The sequence below is a fragment of the Bufo bufo genome, chromosome 7 (genome assembly GCF_905171765.1).
Source record: "Bufo bufo chromosome 7, aBufBuf1.1, whole genome shotgun sequence".
NCBI classification, from domain to species: Eukaryota; Metazoa; Chordata; class Amphibia; order Anura; family Bufonidae; genus Bufo; species Bufo bufo.
In genome coordinates this window covers 25,102,775-25,120,611 of record NC_053395.1, presented here as the reverse complement: position 1 = coordinate 25,120,611, position 17,837 = coordinate 25,102,775, and the positions used below count along the sequence as shown (strand labels likewise).

General features: G+C 48.9%; 1 protein-coding gene across 2 annotated transcripts in view; it reads left to right on the top strand.

Annotated features, from left to right (window-relative positions):
* PKD1 (polycystin 1, transient receptor potential channel interacting) overlaps positions 1-17,837 on the top strand; it is a 101,049-nt gene that overhangs the window by 67,623 nt on the left and 15,589 nt on the right. For both annotated transcript variants that reach the window (XM_040441307.1, XM_040441308.1), the window contains exons 22-34: positions 2,665-3,267; positions 3,666-3,822; positions 3,933-4,185; positions 4,435-4,630; positions 5,781-5,951; positions 6,966-7,109; positions 7,193-7,403; positions 8,933-9,059; positions 9,143-9,256; positions 9,342-9,391; positions 10,757-10,962; positions 17,105-17,180; positions 17,581-17,699. In XM_040441307.1, coding sequence (XP_040297241.1) covers positions 2,665-3,267; positions 3,666-3,822; positions 3,933-4,185; positions 4,435-4,630; positions 5,781-5,951; positions 6,966-7,109; positions 7,193-7,403; positions 8,933-9,059; positions 9,143-9,256; positions 9,342-9,391; positions 10,757-10,962; positions 17,105-17,180; positions 17,581-17,699 — 2,427 coding nt within the window. The remainder of the gene's footprint in view (positions 1-2,664; positions 3,268-3,665; positions 3,823-3,932; positions 4,186-4,434; positions 4,631-5,780; positions 5,952-6,965; positions 7,110-7,192; positions 7,404-8,932; positions 9,060-9,142; positions 9,257-9,341; positions 9,392-10,756; positions 10,963-17,104; positions 17,181-17,580; positions 17,700-17,837) is intronic.

Here is a 17,837-nt window from a genome sequence, read left to right as displayed (position 1 = left end):
AATATGAAGATTCTGCAATTATATAAAAAAAAAAAAAATTCCGCTCAGTGAAGGTTATTGTTGAATTGTAATATAAAATAAGATATTGCCTCCATTAACGAAGCTCCCTGGTTGCTTAGCAACAGCACAGAATCTACAGACGAGCGCTTAATGACGGAATAAATTGAAACGATCTCGATTTTTTTTCCAGCAGATGAAGAACGTGTTTTTTTTTCTCTCGTGAGCATTTCTTCAGGCGGAGGTGATTTACGCCTTTCCATCAGACCCCTAGGCAAACAAACAATTTATGAAATGTCGCCGGAGTCGTAATCTAGGATTGTAAATTCATAGAGGAAGATTTTTTCCCGCAGCCTGATAATTACACGGGAGCAGTGGGACGATAGAAAGAGCTAACGGCGGTTACTAATGTCGCCGGGAAGAAGAAAAAAAAAAGTTCTGGCTGAATTATAAGTCTCTATTGTGCTCGCAGAGGAAAGGAATTTATAGCGACGAGGCTTCCATAGCTACGGGGAGAGATCTGTCATCATCTGCGAGGCGGCATTGTACAGTCCTCAGCTACAACCGCCGGGGATACCGCGTTCACGTGAGGCCTGACCCTACACCATAATCATTGGCAGGGGTTGCCAACCTTTTTTTGTACGGAGTGCCAATTTAAAAAATAAAAGTCAAAGCTGAAGCGCTCAGTGTGACGTGCAGGAAAGTTATCCCGAAATTAAAGAGGTTTAAAAGTTTTTAGAAAAATTGCCGGCAAATATATGGATAATAAAGTATATCACTGCTCCGGAGAAAATATGAAGAACCCCCCACGAAACATATATGTACTGACGGCTGGGGACGTCCAGACAGTGTCCACCATACACTGGGGCCACATATACTAGTCACCCCCATAATAATATCACTGCTCACCCCCAATCCAAATTTCACCCTCCGTCCCACACACATAGTAATCACAATCAGACGCACCATCCCCCCCCCCCCCCCCAAAGTAGATAGCTTGCTCCCCATCATTCCCCCAGCAATCAAATGCAGGATCACCATCCTCCTTTAGTCCCCAAACTAGCCACAATGCTCGTCCCCCCTTCCTCCCCAAGTTCACCATCATCCCCCACCTCCCAAACTAGCCACAGTGCTCGTCCCCCACCCCCCCAAGTTCACCATCAACCCCCCACCCCCAAACTAGTCACAGTGCTCGTTCCCCCTTCCCCCAAGTTCACCATCATCCCCCACCCCCTAAACTAGCCACAGTGCTCGTCCCCCCATCCCCCCAATTCACTATAAACCCCCCAACCCCAAACTAGCCACAGTGCTCGTCCCCCACCCCCCCAAGTTCACTATAAACCCCCCACCCCCAAACTAGTCACAGTGCTCGTTCCCCCTTCCCCCCAAGTTCACCATCATCCCCCACCCCCTAAACTAGCCACAGTGCTCGTCCCCCCATCCCCCCAAGTTCACTATAAACCCCCCAACCCCAAACTAGCCACAGTGCTCATTCCCCCTTCCCCTCAAGTTCACCATCAACCCCACACCCCCAAGCTAGCCATAGTGCTCATCCCCCCATCCACCCCCAAGTTCACCATCATCCCCCACACCCTAAACTAGCCACAGTGCTCGTCCCCCCATCCCCCCCAAGTTCACTATAAACCCCCCAACCCCAAACTAGTCACAGTGCTTGTTCCCCCATCCCCTCAAGTTCACCATCAACCCCCCACCCCCAAAACTAGCCACAGTGCTCGTTCCCCCTTCCCCCAAGCTCATCGTCCTCCCCAAACTAGTCACAGTGCCTCCTATGGCACACGTGCCGCATGTTACTGACCGCTATTGTATATATGCCAATTTACTAACACTGTAGTTGGTAAATTCAGGGCATGGAAGCCCCGCTCCAATCCCAAAAGGGAACACTCACTTTTTGGTAGGGTTAGGTTTACATATGCCCAACCCATTTTCGCCCGGACGGACCCAAATTTGACAGTCTCTGAAAATTCATGACTGTTGGCAGCATAGTCATTTATGTACAATTAATGGGGTTGTACAGAATTTAAAAAAATGTGGAAACTTTCTTCCAAAACCAGCGGCTCCACAACTCTCCACAGGCTGTGCGTGGTATGGCAGCTCAATGGACCAGACGCAATCTATAGACAGGCGTGGCGATGTTCCTGGAAGAAATCAGGCATGTTTTCACAGTTCTGAACATCCCTTTTAATTTTCTGGCAGGTGCCACATTATTAAATATTCAAGATTATCGGACAGGTATAAAAAAAGTGAAAAGAACAGTGAAATTACCAAATTAAATGGGTTTCCGGGGAGTTCAGTATTGATGGTCTGTCTTCAGGATTGGTCATCACTATCTGGTGGGGATCTGACTCCTGGCACACCCGCTGACCAGCTGTTTAAAGACCAGTGATGTCACGTTCGTCAGTCACGTGGTCTATTTTTCTCTCAGTCCTATACGAGTGAATGGGCCAAGGCTGCAGTACCAAGCACAGCCACTATACAATGTACGGCGCTGTGCTTGGTAAGCTGCGAGGAGCCTTCAGCGCCCACAGGCATCTTCAAACAGCGACAGTCGGACCCCCACCAATCAGAAATGGATGACTTATCCTGAAGATAGGTCATTGAATTTTAAATCCCAGAAGAATCCCTTTAATGTTTTTATTTCCCTGACAGGTGATGTTATCCATCTGGTAAACACCAAGTCCTTCGTCCACAAAGGAGAGAAGCTATGTGGTGCCCTCAACAATGCCTCTGTTGCCTCCAAAGCTTACAATCTTTCTTCTGACCTCATGAGAATTTTGATGAAGTCCAGGGTCCTGAATGAGGAGCCTTTGACCCTCCAGGGTGGGGAGATCCTGGCCCGGGGCAAACGCTCGGATCCTCTCAACCTGCTCTGCTACAGTAACAGGACGGGCTGCCAGTTCTTCATTCCACAAGGATTTAACAGCACCTTCCTGGACCTCACCGACATCATCCAGGTCATGTTCCAAGTGGACTCTAATCCCTATCCTTACGGCTTCATCAGCAACTACACCGTGTCCACCAAGGTGGCATCTATGGAGTTCCAGACTAGTAATGGCAGCCAGATCCCGGTGGAGAGCTTGGATTCGGAAAAGGCCATCACGGTTAGCGTTGCCAATAACACTGGTGTCGGGAATATCACAGCTGGCGTGGCCAACATTGAGAGACGGCGCTCGGTGAAAGTGGACCTCGAAGCAGAGAGCAGTAATAAGAACGCAGGACTTCATATACAGATTACTTACACGGTGCAGGATGGTGAGTGAATGACCCTTCATACAAAGTGCAAAAAAACGCCAGTAAAGACCAACCCTTAAAGGAAATGTCCACCATTTTTTAAGTGTATTTAGTTTCAAAATTCTGTGCAGAACAGTTTCTTAATACATCTTTGGTGTGTTCAGAGCTCAGTTTCTTTTATACAAAGAAGAGTTAAATGATAAAATGTTGTCTGCCTGCAGTCACCACTAGAGGGAGCTCAAGAGCTTACTGCATACTGTTTTTACATAGAACTCAATAGTAACTAGTGAGCTCCTATTCTCCCCTTAGTGGTGGCAGCAGCCAGCAAGTAGGCTCTCCTTTAATGATCCGTCTAGGTGTGGCCTACAGATCTAGCCACGTATTTCATGATAATGTGATTTTTACTGTCATTTTTTTAGAGAGATACAAAGACAGTGAACCTGAGCCGTACATCTCTGTCTATCTACATGAGACCAGTCATCCGAACCAGTATAACTTCAGCGACATGAAGCAGATCAGCGAGGACTCTCTGTCAGGAGATGACCACAAGCTGTACACGTTCTTCATTGCCCCCACGTAAGAGAATAATCGCAGGGTTAATGTGCTCCAATTATTTTGTGGCGTAGTCGTAGATGTTTGAACATTATTGGAAACGTTTTAAGACAAATAGATATTTTCTGTTTTAGAGATGGAAACCTGACCAGACGCTACTACCTAAACATCACGAACCATTACATGTGGTCGCCTGTGGACGTGACGGTGGGCCTGTATACCTCCCTGTGTCAGTACTTTGATGGTAACAAGATGAAATGGAAGACAGAGGGCCTTGTACCGCTGGAGGACACCAGGCCAGACCAGGCTGTGTGTCTAACCCAACATCTCACAGCATTTGGGGCCAGCCTCTTCGTCCCACCTCACTCTGTCAACTTTATCTACCCGGTAAGTAGGACGTTGTCCTACACAGCTCTGGTCCTGTGAATGTGTAAGTGCACAGGATTTTCTATATACTTCCTTACTCCAAACTATGCCAGATTGGAGTAAGAAATTACCTCATACTGGAGGCAGTCCGCGGAGGTTAAGAAGGGCCCAAAGCCCAGCACCAATCCACATGGCTCATACTGCCCCACACCATAAGAAGGCTGACAACGATGGGACTAGAAGGGCTTTATTCCTTTTTCTTTATTTCAGCCGCCTCCTCCTGGTATTAACTACATTGTGCTGCTCACGTGTGCCGTCTGCTTTGCTACCTACTCTGTGGCCACCATTATTGTCCATAAATTGGACTTGCTGGATGTCAGTAAGGCTGGAGTTATTCCGTTTTGTGGGAAAGCTGGATCTTATAAATTTGAGGTTCTGGTGAAGACAGGATGGGGCCGAGGGTCTGGTGAGTGCGTCTACTGGAGTAGGTCTACATGTGCAGGTCTACATGAATGTCTCTACATGAGTATGTCTACATGTGCAGGTCTTCATGAGTATGTCTACATGTGCGGGTCTTCATGAGTATGTCTACATGTGCGGGTCTTCATGAGTATGTCTACATGTGCGGGTCTTCATGAGTATGTCGACATGTGCAGGTCTTCATGAGTATGTCTACATGTGCAGGTCTTCATGAGTATGTCTACATGTGCAGGTCTTCATGAGTATGTCTACATGTGCAGGTCTTCATGAGTATGTCTACATGTGCGGGTCTTCATGAGTATATCTACATGTGCGGGTCTTCGTGAGTATGTCTACATGTGCGGGTCTTCGTGAGTATGTCTACATGTGCGGGTCTTCATGAGTATGTCTACATGTGCAGGTCTTCATGAGTATGTCTACATGTGCAGGTCTTCATGAGTATGTCTACATGTGCAGGTCTTCATGAGTATGTCTACATGTGCAGGTCTTCATGAGTATGTCTACATGTGCGGGTCTTCATGAGTATATCTACATGTGCGGGTCTTCGTGAGTATGTCTACATGTGCGGGTCTTCGTGAGTATGTCTACATGTGCGGGTCTTCATGAGTATGTCTACATGTGCAGGTCTTCATGAGTATGTCTACATGTGCAGGTCTGCATGAGTATGTCTACATGTGCGGGTCTTCATGAGTATATCTACATGTGCGGGTCTTCATGAGTATATCTACATGTGCGGGTCTTCATGAGTATATCTACATGTGCGGGTCTTCGTGAGTATGTCTACATGTGCGGGTCTTCATGAGTATGTCTACATGTGCGGGTCTTCATGAGTATGTCTACATGTGCGGGTCTTCATGAGTATGTCTACATGTGCGGGTTTTCATGAGTATGTCTACATGTGCGGGTGTAAATGTGAGTGTCTACATGAGTATGTCTACATGTGCGGGTGTAAATGTGTCTACATGAATGGGTCTTCATGTGTGCATCTATATGAGAATGTCTATTGCATCTACATGTGTTCTATAACAACTATATGATTGTGTCTATGAGTGTCTACATGTACGTGCCTGCATGAGTATGCCTACATGTGTATGTCATGGCCTTGTAACCTCACTGCCTGCCGTCCTCCTGCTCAGGTACCAGCGCTCATGTTGGCATCAGTCTGTATGGAGTGGACAGTAAAAGTGGCCACAGGCATCTAGACGGGGAGAATACCTTCCGCAGGAACAGCGTGGACATCTTCCAGATAGCAACAGAGAAGAGTTTGGGAAATGTTTGGAAAATCCGTCTGTGGCATGATAATAAAGGTAAAGAGATGATAAGTGGACATCAGGCTAAAACCGAAACATTTAGGATCTCTCCAATCCAATCCCCCCAAAATTGTACCCGGAGTCTTATAGAGACCATGATAATGCTGCTAAGTTGTCATACCCAGATAAAAGGGGTTAGGAGTAGAAGGCAACTGTCTATGGTGACATTTAGGGTGGGTGGTGTACATGAACAGTATATATGAGATATGGCGGGGGATATTCTGTTACACCAAGAAGACATCTCCACGTCGTGACTCCTGCAGAAGAAGACTTTAAGGTGGATATTGAGGAGTACTGGAGGAACTAGCATTACATGGTTCCCATTGAACTGAATAGACAACCATGTAATACATGATTGTATTCAGTCCTCCAGAGCGGGAATCACTGTTTCCTGCTGCGTTCCACTCTGGCTTAGAGGCGGTTGCCAGTCGGTTCCTCCATAAACCTAATATAACATATAAACTGCACACACGTAGAAGAAACGATGGTGCAGTAGTAATATCCTCCTCTGTACACAGCTAATGAGCGGAGAGGGAGATTTCTGTGTACAGAGGCCGTTCAAATATTTACCAGCAAGCAATTTTGTTCCTCGCTTTGCTCATTTACACAAGGAAAGTGTCGTTAGAGACTCTCGTAACCATCTAATCCATAATCGTCCTATGGAAATGAGCCCCATTGTTAATTGGTTTCTAGATGATCACTGCCACCTGCTGGTAGCCACGGAAACTTACATTAAAAGGGCAATCACATTTAGAGATACTTTGTTGCAGATATGTTCATTGCACATGAACACTGCAGCTGCATCCCCCTCCCCTCCTCTCTTTTATAACCAGTTTTACACGAGATAGATTTTTAGTGACTGAGGAGGTTTGTGAATACCGACAGAGAGTCGGCAGGCTGCTGGAGGGGGAGATATAGGTAATCACATGTGCTACGTCTGGGGGTGGGATGGCTGACTGTGAAGGGGATAATGGAGATCTGTTCCAGAGTGTCATGGATGTCTTTTGGCAGGACTCAGCCCTTCTTGGTACGTGCAGCACGTCATCATCAAGGATCTGCAGCGCAGTAAGAATTACTTCTTCCTGGTGAATGACTGGCTGTCTGTGGGGCAGGAGGAGAGCGGCCGTCGGGTGGAGAAGGAAATCTTTGCAGCCAGTGAGTATTTTCCGTCATTCGGAGTTTCTGCAGGATGTCAGCCACGCTCCTCCGTACAAGCTGGTGCTTCCTTCGTTATTTAGGTGAAACAGAACTGAAGCGATTCTCCCGCATCTTCATGGCTGAACTCCAGCGAGGAGTCTCCGAGAAACATGTCTGGCTGTCTATGTGGGAACGACCACCCCGCAGCCGCTTCACCCGCGTCCAGAGAGCCACCTGCTGCGCTCTACTCATATTCCTCTTCCTGTGCGCTAATGCTGTGTGGTACGGCGTGGTAGGAGATAAGAATCATGGGTAAGTAGTGTACTGTATGTACACGGCAGCTCCACCAGCAGAATAGTGAGTGCAGCTCTGGAGTATAATACAGGATGTAACTCAGGATCAGTACAGGATAAGTAATGTATGTACACAGTGACTGCACCAGCAGAATAGTGAGTGCAGCTCTGGAGTATAATACAGGATGTAACTCAGGATCAATACAGGATAAGTAATGTAATGTATGTACACAGGGACTGCACCAGCAGAATAGTGAGTGCAGCTCTGGAGTATAATACAGGATGTAACTCAGGATCAGTACAGGATAAGTAATGTAATGTATGTACACAGTGACTGCACCAGCAGAATAGTGAGTGCAGCTCTGGAGTATAATACAGGATGTAACTCAGGATCAGTACAGGATAAGTAATGTATGTACACAGTGACTGCACCAGCAGAATAGTGAGTGCAGCTCTGGAGTATAATACAGGATGTAACTCAGGATCAATACAGGATAAATTATGTAATGTATGTACACGGGGACTGCACCAGCAGAATAGTGAGTGCAGCTCTGGAGTATAATACAGGATGTAACTCAGGATCAATACAGGATAAGTAATGTAATGTATGTACACAGGGACTGCACCAGCAGAATAGTGAGTGCAGCTCTGGAGTATAATACAGGATGTAACTCAGGATCAGTACAGGATAAGTTATGTAATGTATGTACACGGGGATTGCACCAGCAGAATAGTGAGTGCAGCTCTGGAGGATAATACAGGATGTAACTCAGGATCAGTACAGGATAAGTAATGTAATGTATGTACACAGTGACTCCACCAGCAGAATAGTGAGTGCAGCTCTGGAGTATAGTACAGGATGTAACTCAGGATCAGTACAGGATAAGTAATGTATGTACACAGTGACTGCACCAGCAGAATAGTGAGTGCAGCTCTGGAGTATAATACAGTATGTAACTCAGGATAAGTAATGTAATGTATGTACACAGTGACTGCACCAGCAGAATAGCGTTCAATAAAACGGTAACGGCAGCATCTCCAGATTTTTCTTTATTGGACGTCCTTCATTCGTTGAAGCACGTCCAATAAAGAAATATCTGCAGATGCTGCCGTTACCGTTTTATTGAACGCTGATCTGTGGACTGCTGAGGATCTGCGGTCGTGGTTTGGCTGGAGCATGCGGTAAGGTCGAGAAGGCCCGTGGGTGCTGCTCTACATTATTTTCTTCTCCACCAGCAGAATAGTGAGTGAAGCTCTGGAGTATCATTCAGGATGTAACTTAGGATCAGTACAGGATAAGTAATGTATGTTCACAGTGACTCCACCAGCAGAATAGTGAGTGCAGCTCTGGAGTATAATACAGGATGTAACTCAGGATCAGTACAGGATAAGTAATGTAATGTATGTACACAGTGACTGCACCAGCAGAATAGTGAGTGCAGCTCTGGAGTATAATACAGGATGTAATTCAGGATCAGTACAGGATAAATAAGTAAGATTGTGTAATATAAGTCATAGAAAGCTAAATGAGTCTTTCTGTGTTTCCAGGGATAGAGCGGTGTCGGAGTCTGTTCCCCTCAGCGTGGACTCGGTGGCTGTGGGACTGGTGACTAGTGTCTTGGTGTATCCCATCTACCTGATTATTCTCTACCTGTTCAGACGAGCCCGCAGCAAGGTGAGCCTGATGGCGGCTGGTGGACATCACTGTGGTCTGTGTCTTACAAGTGTCAGGCTGCAGCTGTCTTTTATCACCCGCAGACCGGCGTCCGGCCGGCCCTCACCTACTTTGACCAGCACTCTATAGAAATTGACAACTACTTGGACACAGTGATGGAGAGCTCCTTCATGGGGCACACGGGGAACCATGGAGAGGTGAGGATGTCATGGCTCTCCACACTCGACTACATTATCTTTGGTTCCTCGCCATATCAACAACTCTCATCGTTTCTTCCCATAGGCTTTCTCTGACCAAACCAAAACAGAAATTCCCATGGCAGACACAAAGAGGTAAGTAGTGGAGATCTGTAGTCAGTGAAATTCCAGTTATCCACCATCTGATGATCCAGATCTCGGGATGCCTGGAATAGAGGACTTTTCCTCTATCACATTCAGGTTGTTAGTTCTTCACATTCATGAGGCGATGGGAGAACAGGTAACCATTTACTTAAAGGGATTGGACAGGATTTGGAAAAAAAAAGATAAAAGCAGGGAACATGGTAAAATAAAAATATACTCGCCTGGTAAAGGCCCCGCACTCTGGCAGTGACACTCCCGTGGTCTCTGCTTATCCTGTAATGTTGACACAGTGATCAATAATGTGACCACTGCAGCCAATCATTGGCCTCTTTGGTTATATGCCATACATCAACTTCGAGGCCAGTGACTGGCTGCAGCGGTCACATGAGCATGTACAGGGACAAGTCAACAAGACTGGCAGCAGCAGAGGAGGGCTGGGATAGTCCTCAGGTGAGTAGCTCAGTGGTTAGCACGGTTGCCTTTCAGTGCTGGTGTCCTGGTTTCAAATCCGAACAAGGGCAGAATGGAAATATGCTCTCCCCGGGTTTGTGTCCCTGGGTGCTCCAGTTTCCTCCCACACTCCAAAAACATACTGATAGCTTAAAGGGGGAGAAGTCATTAGCATCTGATTGCTGCGTTCCTGTGGTCGCTGCCGCCTTTTTGCAGCTCACCAAGCACAGCGCCTTACATTGTATAGTGGCTGTGCTTGGTATTGCAGCTCAGCCTCATTCATTCGAATGGTATGGAGCTGCGCCTAGGCTGCGAGACTAGTGGTGGCGATGTCACCGGCCTAGGGTAAGCTGCGAGAAGGCAGCGGCGTTCACAGGAGCACTGGGCCTTCTCAAACTGCTGATCAGCAGGGGTCCAACACCGATCAGAGAGTTAGAAATAGTCAGGCAACCCCTTTTTTCCTAATTTAGATTCTGAACCCCACTGGGGACAGGGACTGTGAGTGATGATCTCTGCACTGTACACTGCTTCAGAATATGTCTTCTAGTGATCAGAACTTTTTCACTAGATTTGCCCGGTTCTTTGAATAAGTGCACCAACAGGAGGCCCATAAAGGGTTAAAACCTGTTCCTGGGGGCACTTATCCTTCAGGGAGGGCCATGTGGGCGCTGCTTTGCTCCCCCCCCCCCAATCACTGGTGCTGAAAGAACGGTAACCATCCAAATTTAGCAAATTTTAAGAAGAAAAAAAGCAACTACAGTAACTCTGCTTTATTCCGACCTGGTTTTAGATTTTCCAGATGGTCAGATGGTCACTCTATGGTGATCTAGTCTCACTCTAGTCTTATACCTTGATATATATTGTCCATAGTCTTGTTTGTGACCTTCTCGGCTTCTTCCTCCGCAGCTTCATCCAGTGGAATACCAATGACGGCGTGCTCAGCTGGCCCGACCTCCTCAGTGATCCTTCCATCATGGGCAACACCATTCAAAAGCTGGAGAGGCACCGAACCAGCTGTAACGTTGGCTTAGATGCCAGCTGCCACCCCAGCGAGGATGATAGCGTGGTGTTAGGGCTACCACAGTCTCTACCACGTCAGTTCTTAGCATCAGGTAAGGGGTATGGGCATTGCCAGAGACTTACGGTACTTCCTAACGAGATGTTCCATAGATTTAGACATTAGAGAAGATCTAGTGATCTTCTGAGATGTTCCTATGAGATGTCAAGATCACACTTGCGTAGATTTCCCATTCAATTGAAGTAGCACAAAACCAGCGTTCATCCTGAGAAGAGGTGAATACCAACCAGCTTTTTCCACCATTTTTGCCACCATAGGCGTGCCGTGTAGGTAATATGAATAGGCTGAGATATGTCTGATGACTACCTGCCAACAGTCCTATTTTTATGAGACTGTACTACTAAAAGGTTTATGTACATTTGTGGAGTAGCATTTCGGAGTCTTACGGGAATAGGGTGGGCTTACAAGTGTCTTGTGATTGCCATTCACATTCTTATATGCTAATGAAGTCTTTTGTTTCTCGTGCTTTTTTCCATTGGGGGACACAGACCATGGGTATAGCTTGAGGTATTAGTAGGAGGGACACTATGCAAATGAAAGAGCTCCTCCTCCTCGGGCTATACCCCCCGACTCCACCAGGAGGAACTCAGTCTTTGCTTAGTGTCTGGTGAAGGAGGTTGACACTCTCTGATTCTACTCCTTTTTGTTATTTTTATTCTAGATGGGGACACAGGTCGGCATGGCGCCTTCCTGGTCCCCCATGGAGTGCCCGCCGCCGTCTTTGGGACGTTGCCTGGCTGCCTCCATTTCCCCCCAAGAAGATAAGTGGAACCGGGCTCGACCTGTTAGCTCCGGCATCCCACCAGCTCCTGGGTCACCTGCTGCTGCCCTCCTCCCAGAGCACTGCACTCCTGGAGTCAGACGTCTGAAGAGGTGAGCCCTGCTGGTCCTGAACGGAGGGAGAAGACTGCAGGAGCAGATAAGTATAACTGCAATCGCTCTGCTTCCCCTCCCCTCCCTGTCTTATGTCTATGGGCCGCCTGGGTGAACTGAGGATCTTCTCTGTCCGGGGTTTCTGGGGCATGGAGGCACTATACTGGCCAATCTCCCTGCTGGGACTCTCTGCTCCCCCTTTATGAGGCATGACTTTTCCCTGACGGCGCCTGCTAACCTTGGACAGAACAAGGGCTGCAACTGCAGGCAGGCGTGCTTCCTTCTTAACCCCCGCTTTGCTGTGTTCAGCACGGGGACATGTTTTCAGAATCACAGGGAGTGGAGCGCGCGATTTTTTCGCGCTTCTATGATGCGGCCGGGGGGCGGAGCCTAGCGCGGCCGGGGGCGGAGCCTAGCGCGGCCGGGGGGCGGAGCCTAGCGCTTCGCTCCGGCATCTTCCTCCGTCTGCTACAAAGGTTCCCACGCTCCTATCCGCTCCCCTGCTTCTCTCTGAACAGCAGGTATCTCAGTGATACCCTATTCAATCTGCTTCTCTGAACAGCTGTCTAGCTGTGTATGTGTGTATAAATGCCTTGCTTCTGATGTGAACGATCTCTAGTTCGATTCCCAGAAGACACTTGTAAGGTTTCTTTTCTCTAACTGCAGCTGTAGATTCTTGCATAGTTGTTATCATGCCTAAGCCAAGTCACCTTCTCAGGCTCCAATGGGGTCCTGTTAGACCACTGGTGTTTGTGCCTCCTGCCCTGGCCCTGGACAGGATCTCCTTCCTGCCCAACCCAGCTCCTAAGGCAAGCTGGTATCTCAGTGATAAGGCTGTTGCCCCAGTCCAGGCTTTCTGAGTTCAAACCACTTTCAGCCTTTTAAAAAAAAAAAAAAAAAAAAAGTGGGAAAAATGTTTATTTCTGTCCCAGCAGAGCTGGCGGTACCCGCTTGGGCATCTGCCAGGTCCTGCTCGGCCGCTGATTTGGCCTGAGTCGCCAAGGCAGCCATGTCCTTTTTGGACCGTATGGCAGTTGCCAATCCAGTGGCCCCTACCACTCCGTCTCCCCGCAGTGGTTCCCGCTGAGGTCGCCTGACTAATGAGAGGCAGCGTGAGCGGTAGCATCCATCTTGGATGACTCCGTTTTTCCCCCCCCTCGTCTAGAGGTGTGTTCAGACGACTCTCTCCCCCCTAAGGAGCGCAGGTCTGAAGGGGGATTGTCCGGCTCGGACGAGGTCATGGGCGGGTCCCTCCGCCTAAGCTCCCCACGTTTGGCGGACTTGGTAGCGGCTGTCCGTGATACCTGTAATCTCCAAGGGGATTCTCCTCTACGCGGGAGTTCCCCCCTTTTTTTGTTTTCTGTCCAAGAAGCCATAGGTTGCCGCATTTTTTCCTATCCATGAGGAATTTCCGCGGTCATACCCAGAACCTGGGACAGGATCCTCCTTTTACGACTGAGCAGTGTGGAGGGCTGGTCTTCTCCCCTAGGGTGGATCCCCCAGTGTCCAGGATCACGGCCTTCCCTGTCCTTACCGGCTCCTCTCTGCAGGACGTTCGGGACAGGCGCCTCGATTCTCTCTCATGAGCCATTTATCTCTGGCGAAAGGCACGTTAGGTCAGTGTTCTCCCTAAGTGTGGTTGCAGCGCCACCACCTGAACCTGGCGGAACATGAGGCATCTACTGACACACCGGATTTGGTTCCCCAGGTGTCTGTCTTCCAAATTCCTTTGCGAGGCTTCCATGGACATTGATTCCCTCTTTAACCCGCATTGCAGCCCTCTCGGTCATTCTGCACAGAGAGGTTGGGTTGATAGTGTGGGACGCTGACGCTTCTCAAAGTGTCCCCTTACTAACCTCCCTTTTGAGGGTTCCAGGTTTTTTAGGGCTCAGCTGGACGAGTTCTTCTCTACCGCTATCTGGGGGCAAGAACTCTTACATTCCACACCTACGTCCTAACGTCCTTTTCGAACCGGGTCCTCCGGTTCCAGTACCAGTCCTTTCGCTGCCCCACCGCTGGGGGGCTACAGGACTCCCGCAGGAACCTCCCCCCTTCAAGCCCCAGCCGTCATGGTGTCCAAGGACGCAGTCGACCTCGCTGCTACTTCCACAGGTTTGGAGGGCTCATGTTCAGGAACGCCTGGGCTCTAAGAATTGTAACGTCGGGTTACAAGATAGTTTACATCCACCGTTCCGGGGGATCCGTTCCACCTCGGATCTCTGGATGGCAGTTTCTTCCCTTCTGGACCAGGGGTATTATTACCCCGGTTTCTCCAGAGGAACAGGGCACGGGTTTCTTTTCAGACCTGTTCATCGTTCCAAGGAAGGAGGGGTCGGTGCGTCCGACCCTGGATCCGAAGCTGCTCAAAAAAAAAAAAAAAAAAAAAAAAAAAAAAATTTTCCTCCGGATAAGGAGGTTTCAATTGGTATCCCTCCGCTCCGTTATTGTTTCTCTTCTTCGGGGTAATTCCTCGCGTCCGTAGACTTCCAGGACGCCTGTCCGCATGGCCCGATCACAGAATCTCACAACGATTCCTGCGCTTGCCATGGGTGGCTGACTCTATGTATTTTTGTCGCCCTCCCTTTCGGGTTAGCGACTGCCCCTAGGGTCTGTACCATGATCCTAGCGCCTTTGATGGCTCTTCTTCGCACCAAGGACATTTCTTGGCGTCCGGATCACTGTTCAAATGAAACAGCTCGGATGGTTGATCGACTTCTACGATCCTTCTTCTCCCGTCCCTGAAGCTCTCCTTCAGGGGATATTTTTGGATGCCTTGACCGAGAGATTTTTTTCTTTCAGACTACTAGGTCTTCTGGATCCAAATAGCGGTGTCGCACCTTCTGCGCTCCCTGTGTCTCTCCTTTCGGGGGTACCTGCGGGTCCTCGGTCTTGTGGTGGCCTCTTCCGAAGCCGTACCATATGTCCAGTTTTTTCTCACACTCTGTCGCCGCGACAGGAAATCTTTCCCTCTGGGACGAGACCTCTCGTGGTCTGTACGCTTACATCTGCAGGTGGCGCGTTCTGTTTTTTTCTACAGGTCCAGGAAGCTCTTTTTTAGTGGGCTCCCTATGAACCTGACGGCGGGAAGATCGTTACTCCCGTTCTTTTCCTGGACCACTGATGCCTGCCTCTGGCTGGGGCGGCGTTCTCCGGTCCCACTCGATTCTGGGGGTTTGGTCGGCGACGGAATCGTTTTCCCTATCAACATCCTTGAGCTGAGAGTGAATTACTTCAGCCATCAAGGTGGGACCGCAGCCGGACAGTGATGCGGGAAGTATATAAAAATAAATAAATAAATAAAAATAAATTAAATAAATAAAATTCTGCTGTGGGCAGAGTCACACGTTCCGGTGTGGCCAGCAGTATTCCTTCCGGGAATAGGCATCTGGGCTGCGGACTTTCTAAGTCAAAACAAGGTGAAGCCAGGCGAGGGTCTCTGCATCCGGGTGTCTGCGATGACGTGCGTGGCGGGTGGTGCCGTCCGGATGTGGATCTGATGTCGTCATAGGTTCAACAACAAGCTCCCAGGTCTCCGGCTCGCGCCCGAGGTCCGAAGGCGTATGGGGTGGACGCGCTGGTGTCTCCGTGGCAAGTCTTCAGCCTCCTCTATGTCTTCCTTCCGCTTCTCTTCTGTCGAGGGGTCTACGCAAGATTGCGGTGGATGGGATTCCGACCGTCCTCATCACCCCAGATTGGCCTAACCGCGCATGGTTCTCGGATGCTGGCGGATGCCCCATGGCTTCTTCCCGACAGGGAGGTTCTACTGTCTCGGGGTCCTCTCTTCCTCCGGAATCTACGGTCTCTTCGTTTAACGGCGTGGCTGTTGAAACCGCCATCCTGAAGAAGAGGGGATTCTCTGATTCGGTGGTTAGAATCATGATCAGGGGAAGCCGGCTTCCTTCCGGATTACTATCGTACCTTGTAGGCCTTCATGACTTTTTGTGAGAACTCGGGGTTCCCTCCCCTTCGCTTTTCCATCCCGATGGTGCTGTCTTTTCTTCAGTCCGGACTTGAGATGGGACTGTCGCTGAGTTCCCTGAAAGGTCAGGTTTCGGCGCTGCCGTCCTTTTTCAAGGGTCCCTTGTTCTTATGGGTCCTGTGAAGGTTTTTTCTTCAGAGGGTGGCACATTCGGTTCCCGTATGTTCCACTTTTGCCTCCTTGAGATCTCAATTTGGTCCTGCGTGCTCTGCAGACGGCCCCCTTTGAACCTCTGAGAGAGGTCTCCCTGACCTTTCTTACCTGGAGAGTGGTCTTCCTTGTGGCCACATCTCCCATCAGACGGGTGTCTGAGCTGGCCGCTCTTTCCCGCCAGGAGCCCCTTTCTAGTTTTTCTCCAGGATACGGTTGTGTTCCGTCCGGTTCCCTCCTTTTTTGCCCGAGGTGGTCTCTTCTTTCCACCTTTAGCAAGGATCTTGTCCTGCCCTCATTTTGCCCTTCTCCGGCAAACTCCAGGGAACGCGCTCTACACTCCCTGGCTGTCGTCCGGGCCTTGGAAGTGTATCTCACGGCTACGGCTTACGTCCGCAGTTCTGATTCCTCCTTGTGGTTCCTGAGGGACCTCGTAGGGGCCTGGCGGCCTCCAAGGTCACTGTGGCGCGATGGATCCGCTCTGCTGTTGTCACGCTCGTGTTAGGGTTCCCCCGGCACGAAATGCCGCTCCCGCCACTAGGGTGGTGAAGGTTTCCTGGGCAAGGCGCAATCGTGCCTCTGCGTCTAAGCTGCGTAAGGCGGCCACCTGGTCGTCCTTACTTTCCTTTACGAAGTTTTATCAGCTGCATCCCTGATGCTGTCTTTGACCGCAGGGTTTTACAGGCTGTGGTTCCTGTTTGACCGTTTGGACGTTCCTCCTGGCGGTGCTGAGATTTTTTTCCCACCCCATGGACTGCTTTAGGACGTCCCATGGTCTGTGTCCCCCAATGGAAAAAAGCACGAGAAAAGGAGATTTTTGTGAAACTCACCTGTAAAATCTTTTTCTCGTCTTTTCCATTGGGGGACACAGCTCCCACCCATTCTGTCTGTTGCAGGAGGGGTCTTCAATTCAGTTTTTGCTTATGGTTGGACCTTATGGCTTGGTCCGATGGTTTCCATAATTTTTTATTGCTCCTTCTCCTACTGCTTGTGCAAAGCCTGAGTTCCTCCTGGTGGAGTCGGGGGGTATAGCCCGAGGAGGAGGAGCTCTTTCATTTGCATAGTGTCCCTCCTACTAATACCTCAAGCTATACCCATGGTCTGTGTCCCCCAATGGAAAAGACGAGAAAAAGATTTTACAGGTGAGTTTCACAAAAATCTCCTTTTTCTCAAGATGGAGCCAGCAGCATGTCCCTTCCACCAGAACTTAGAAGGATCTCTCGGACCGACACTGATCTGCTATCGGACTTGTAAGTAGAAGTAGGAAGAGCCAGATTGCACGTTAGCGAGATAGCTGATTTGGCCAGGATGTGCATTTTTGGCTGGGTTGCCTTCCTCCATTGACAACTTATGTCACCATTCGGCTATGCAAATAGAAAGTGGTTGTCCCCTCTAAATGCTTCCAACCATCATGACCATGCTCTTCTGGTTGGATAAAAAGCTGTTGACTGCTTACTGTAGTCAGTTTTCGCTGAGTACAGATAGCTGCATGTAACCCTGCGGCTGATTGGTGCTTTAGATCTGCTGGGTTTCCCTGCTCTGTTCGAGGTAGATAGAGCTGCACCATTCAGTGTCTGTGCAGAGAGCTAATAGAATGGCTGCTGCAGGAGAATTGGCTCTGTTTGTGATGTATTCTCATTGCTTTGACAGATCGAACCCGTTTGGAGATAAGACAGAAACCATCATGTTGGATAAATTGAATGAAAAAGGGCAGACTTTATCTGGATCTGCCAGGGATGTGACCAAATCGGTCAGGTCCAACCGGACAGGTAAATATGACTTCATTAAGCATGATTAGAATGTATTATAATGAGATATTTTATAATAAGTTGATGGTATATGTACAGCAGTGTACAGTACAGACCAAAAGTTTGGACACACCTTCTCATTCCAAGAGTTTTCTTTAT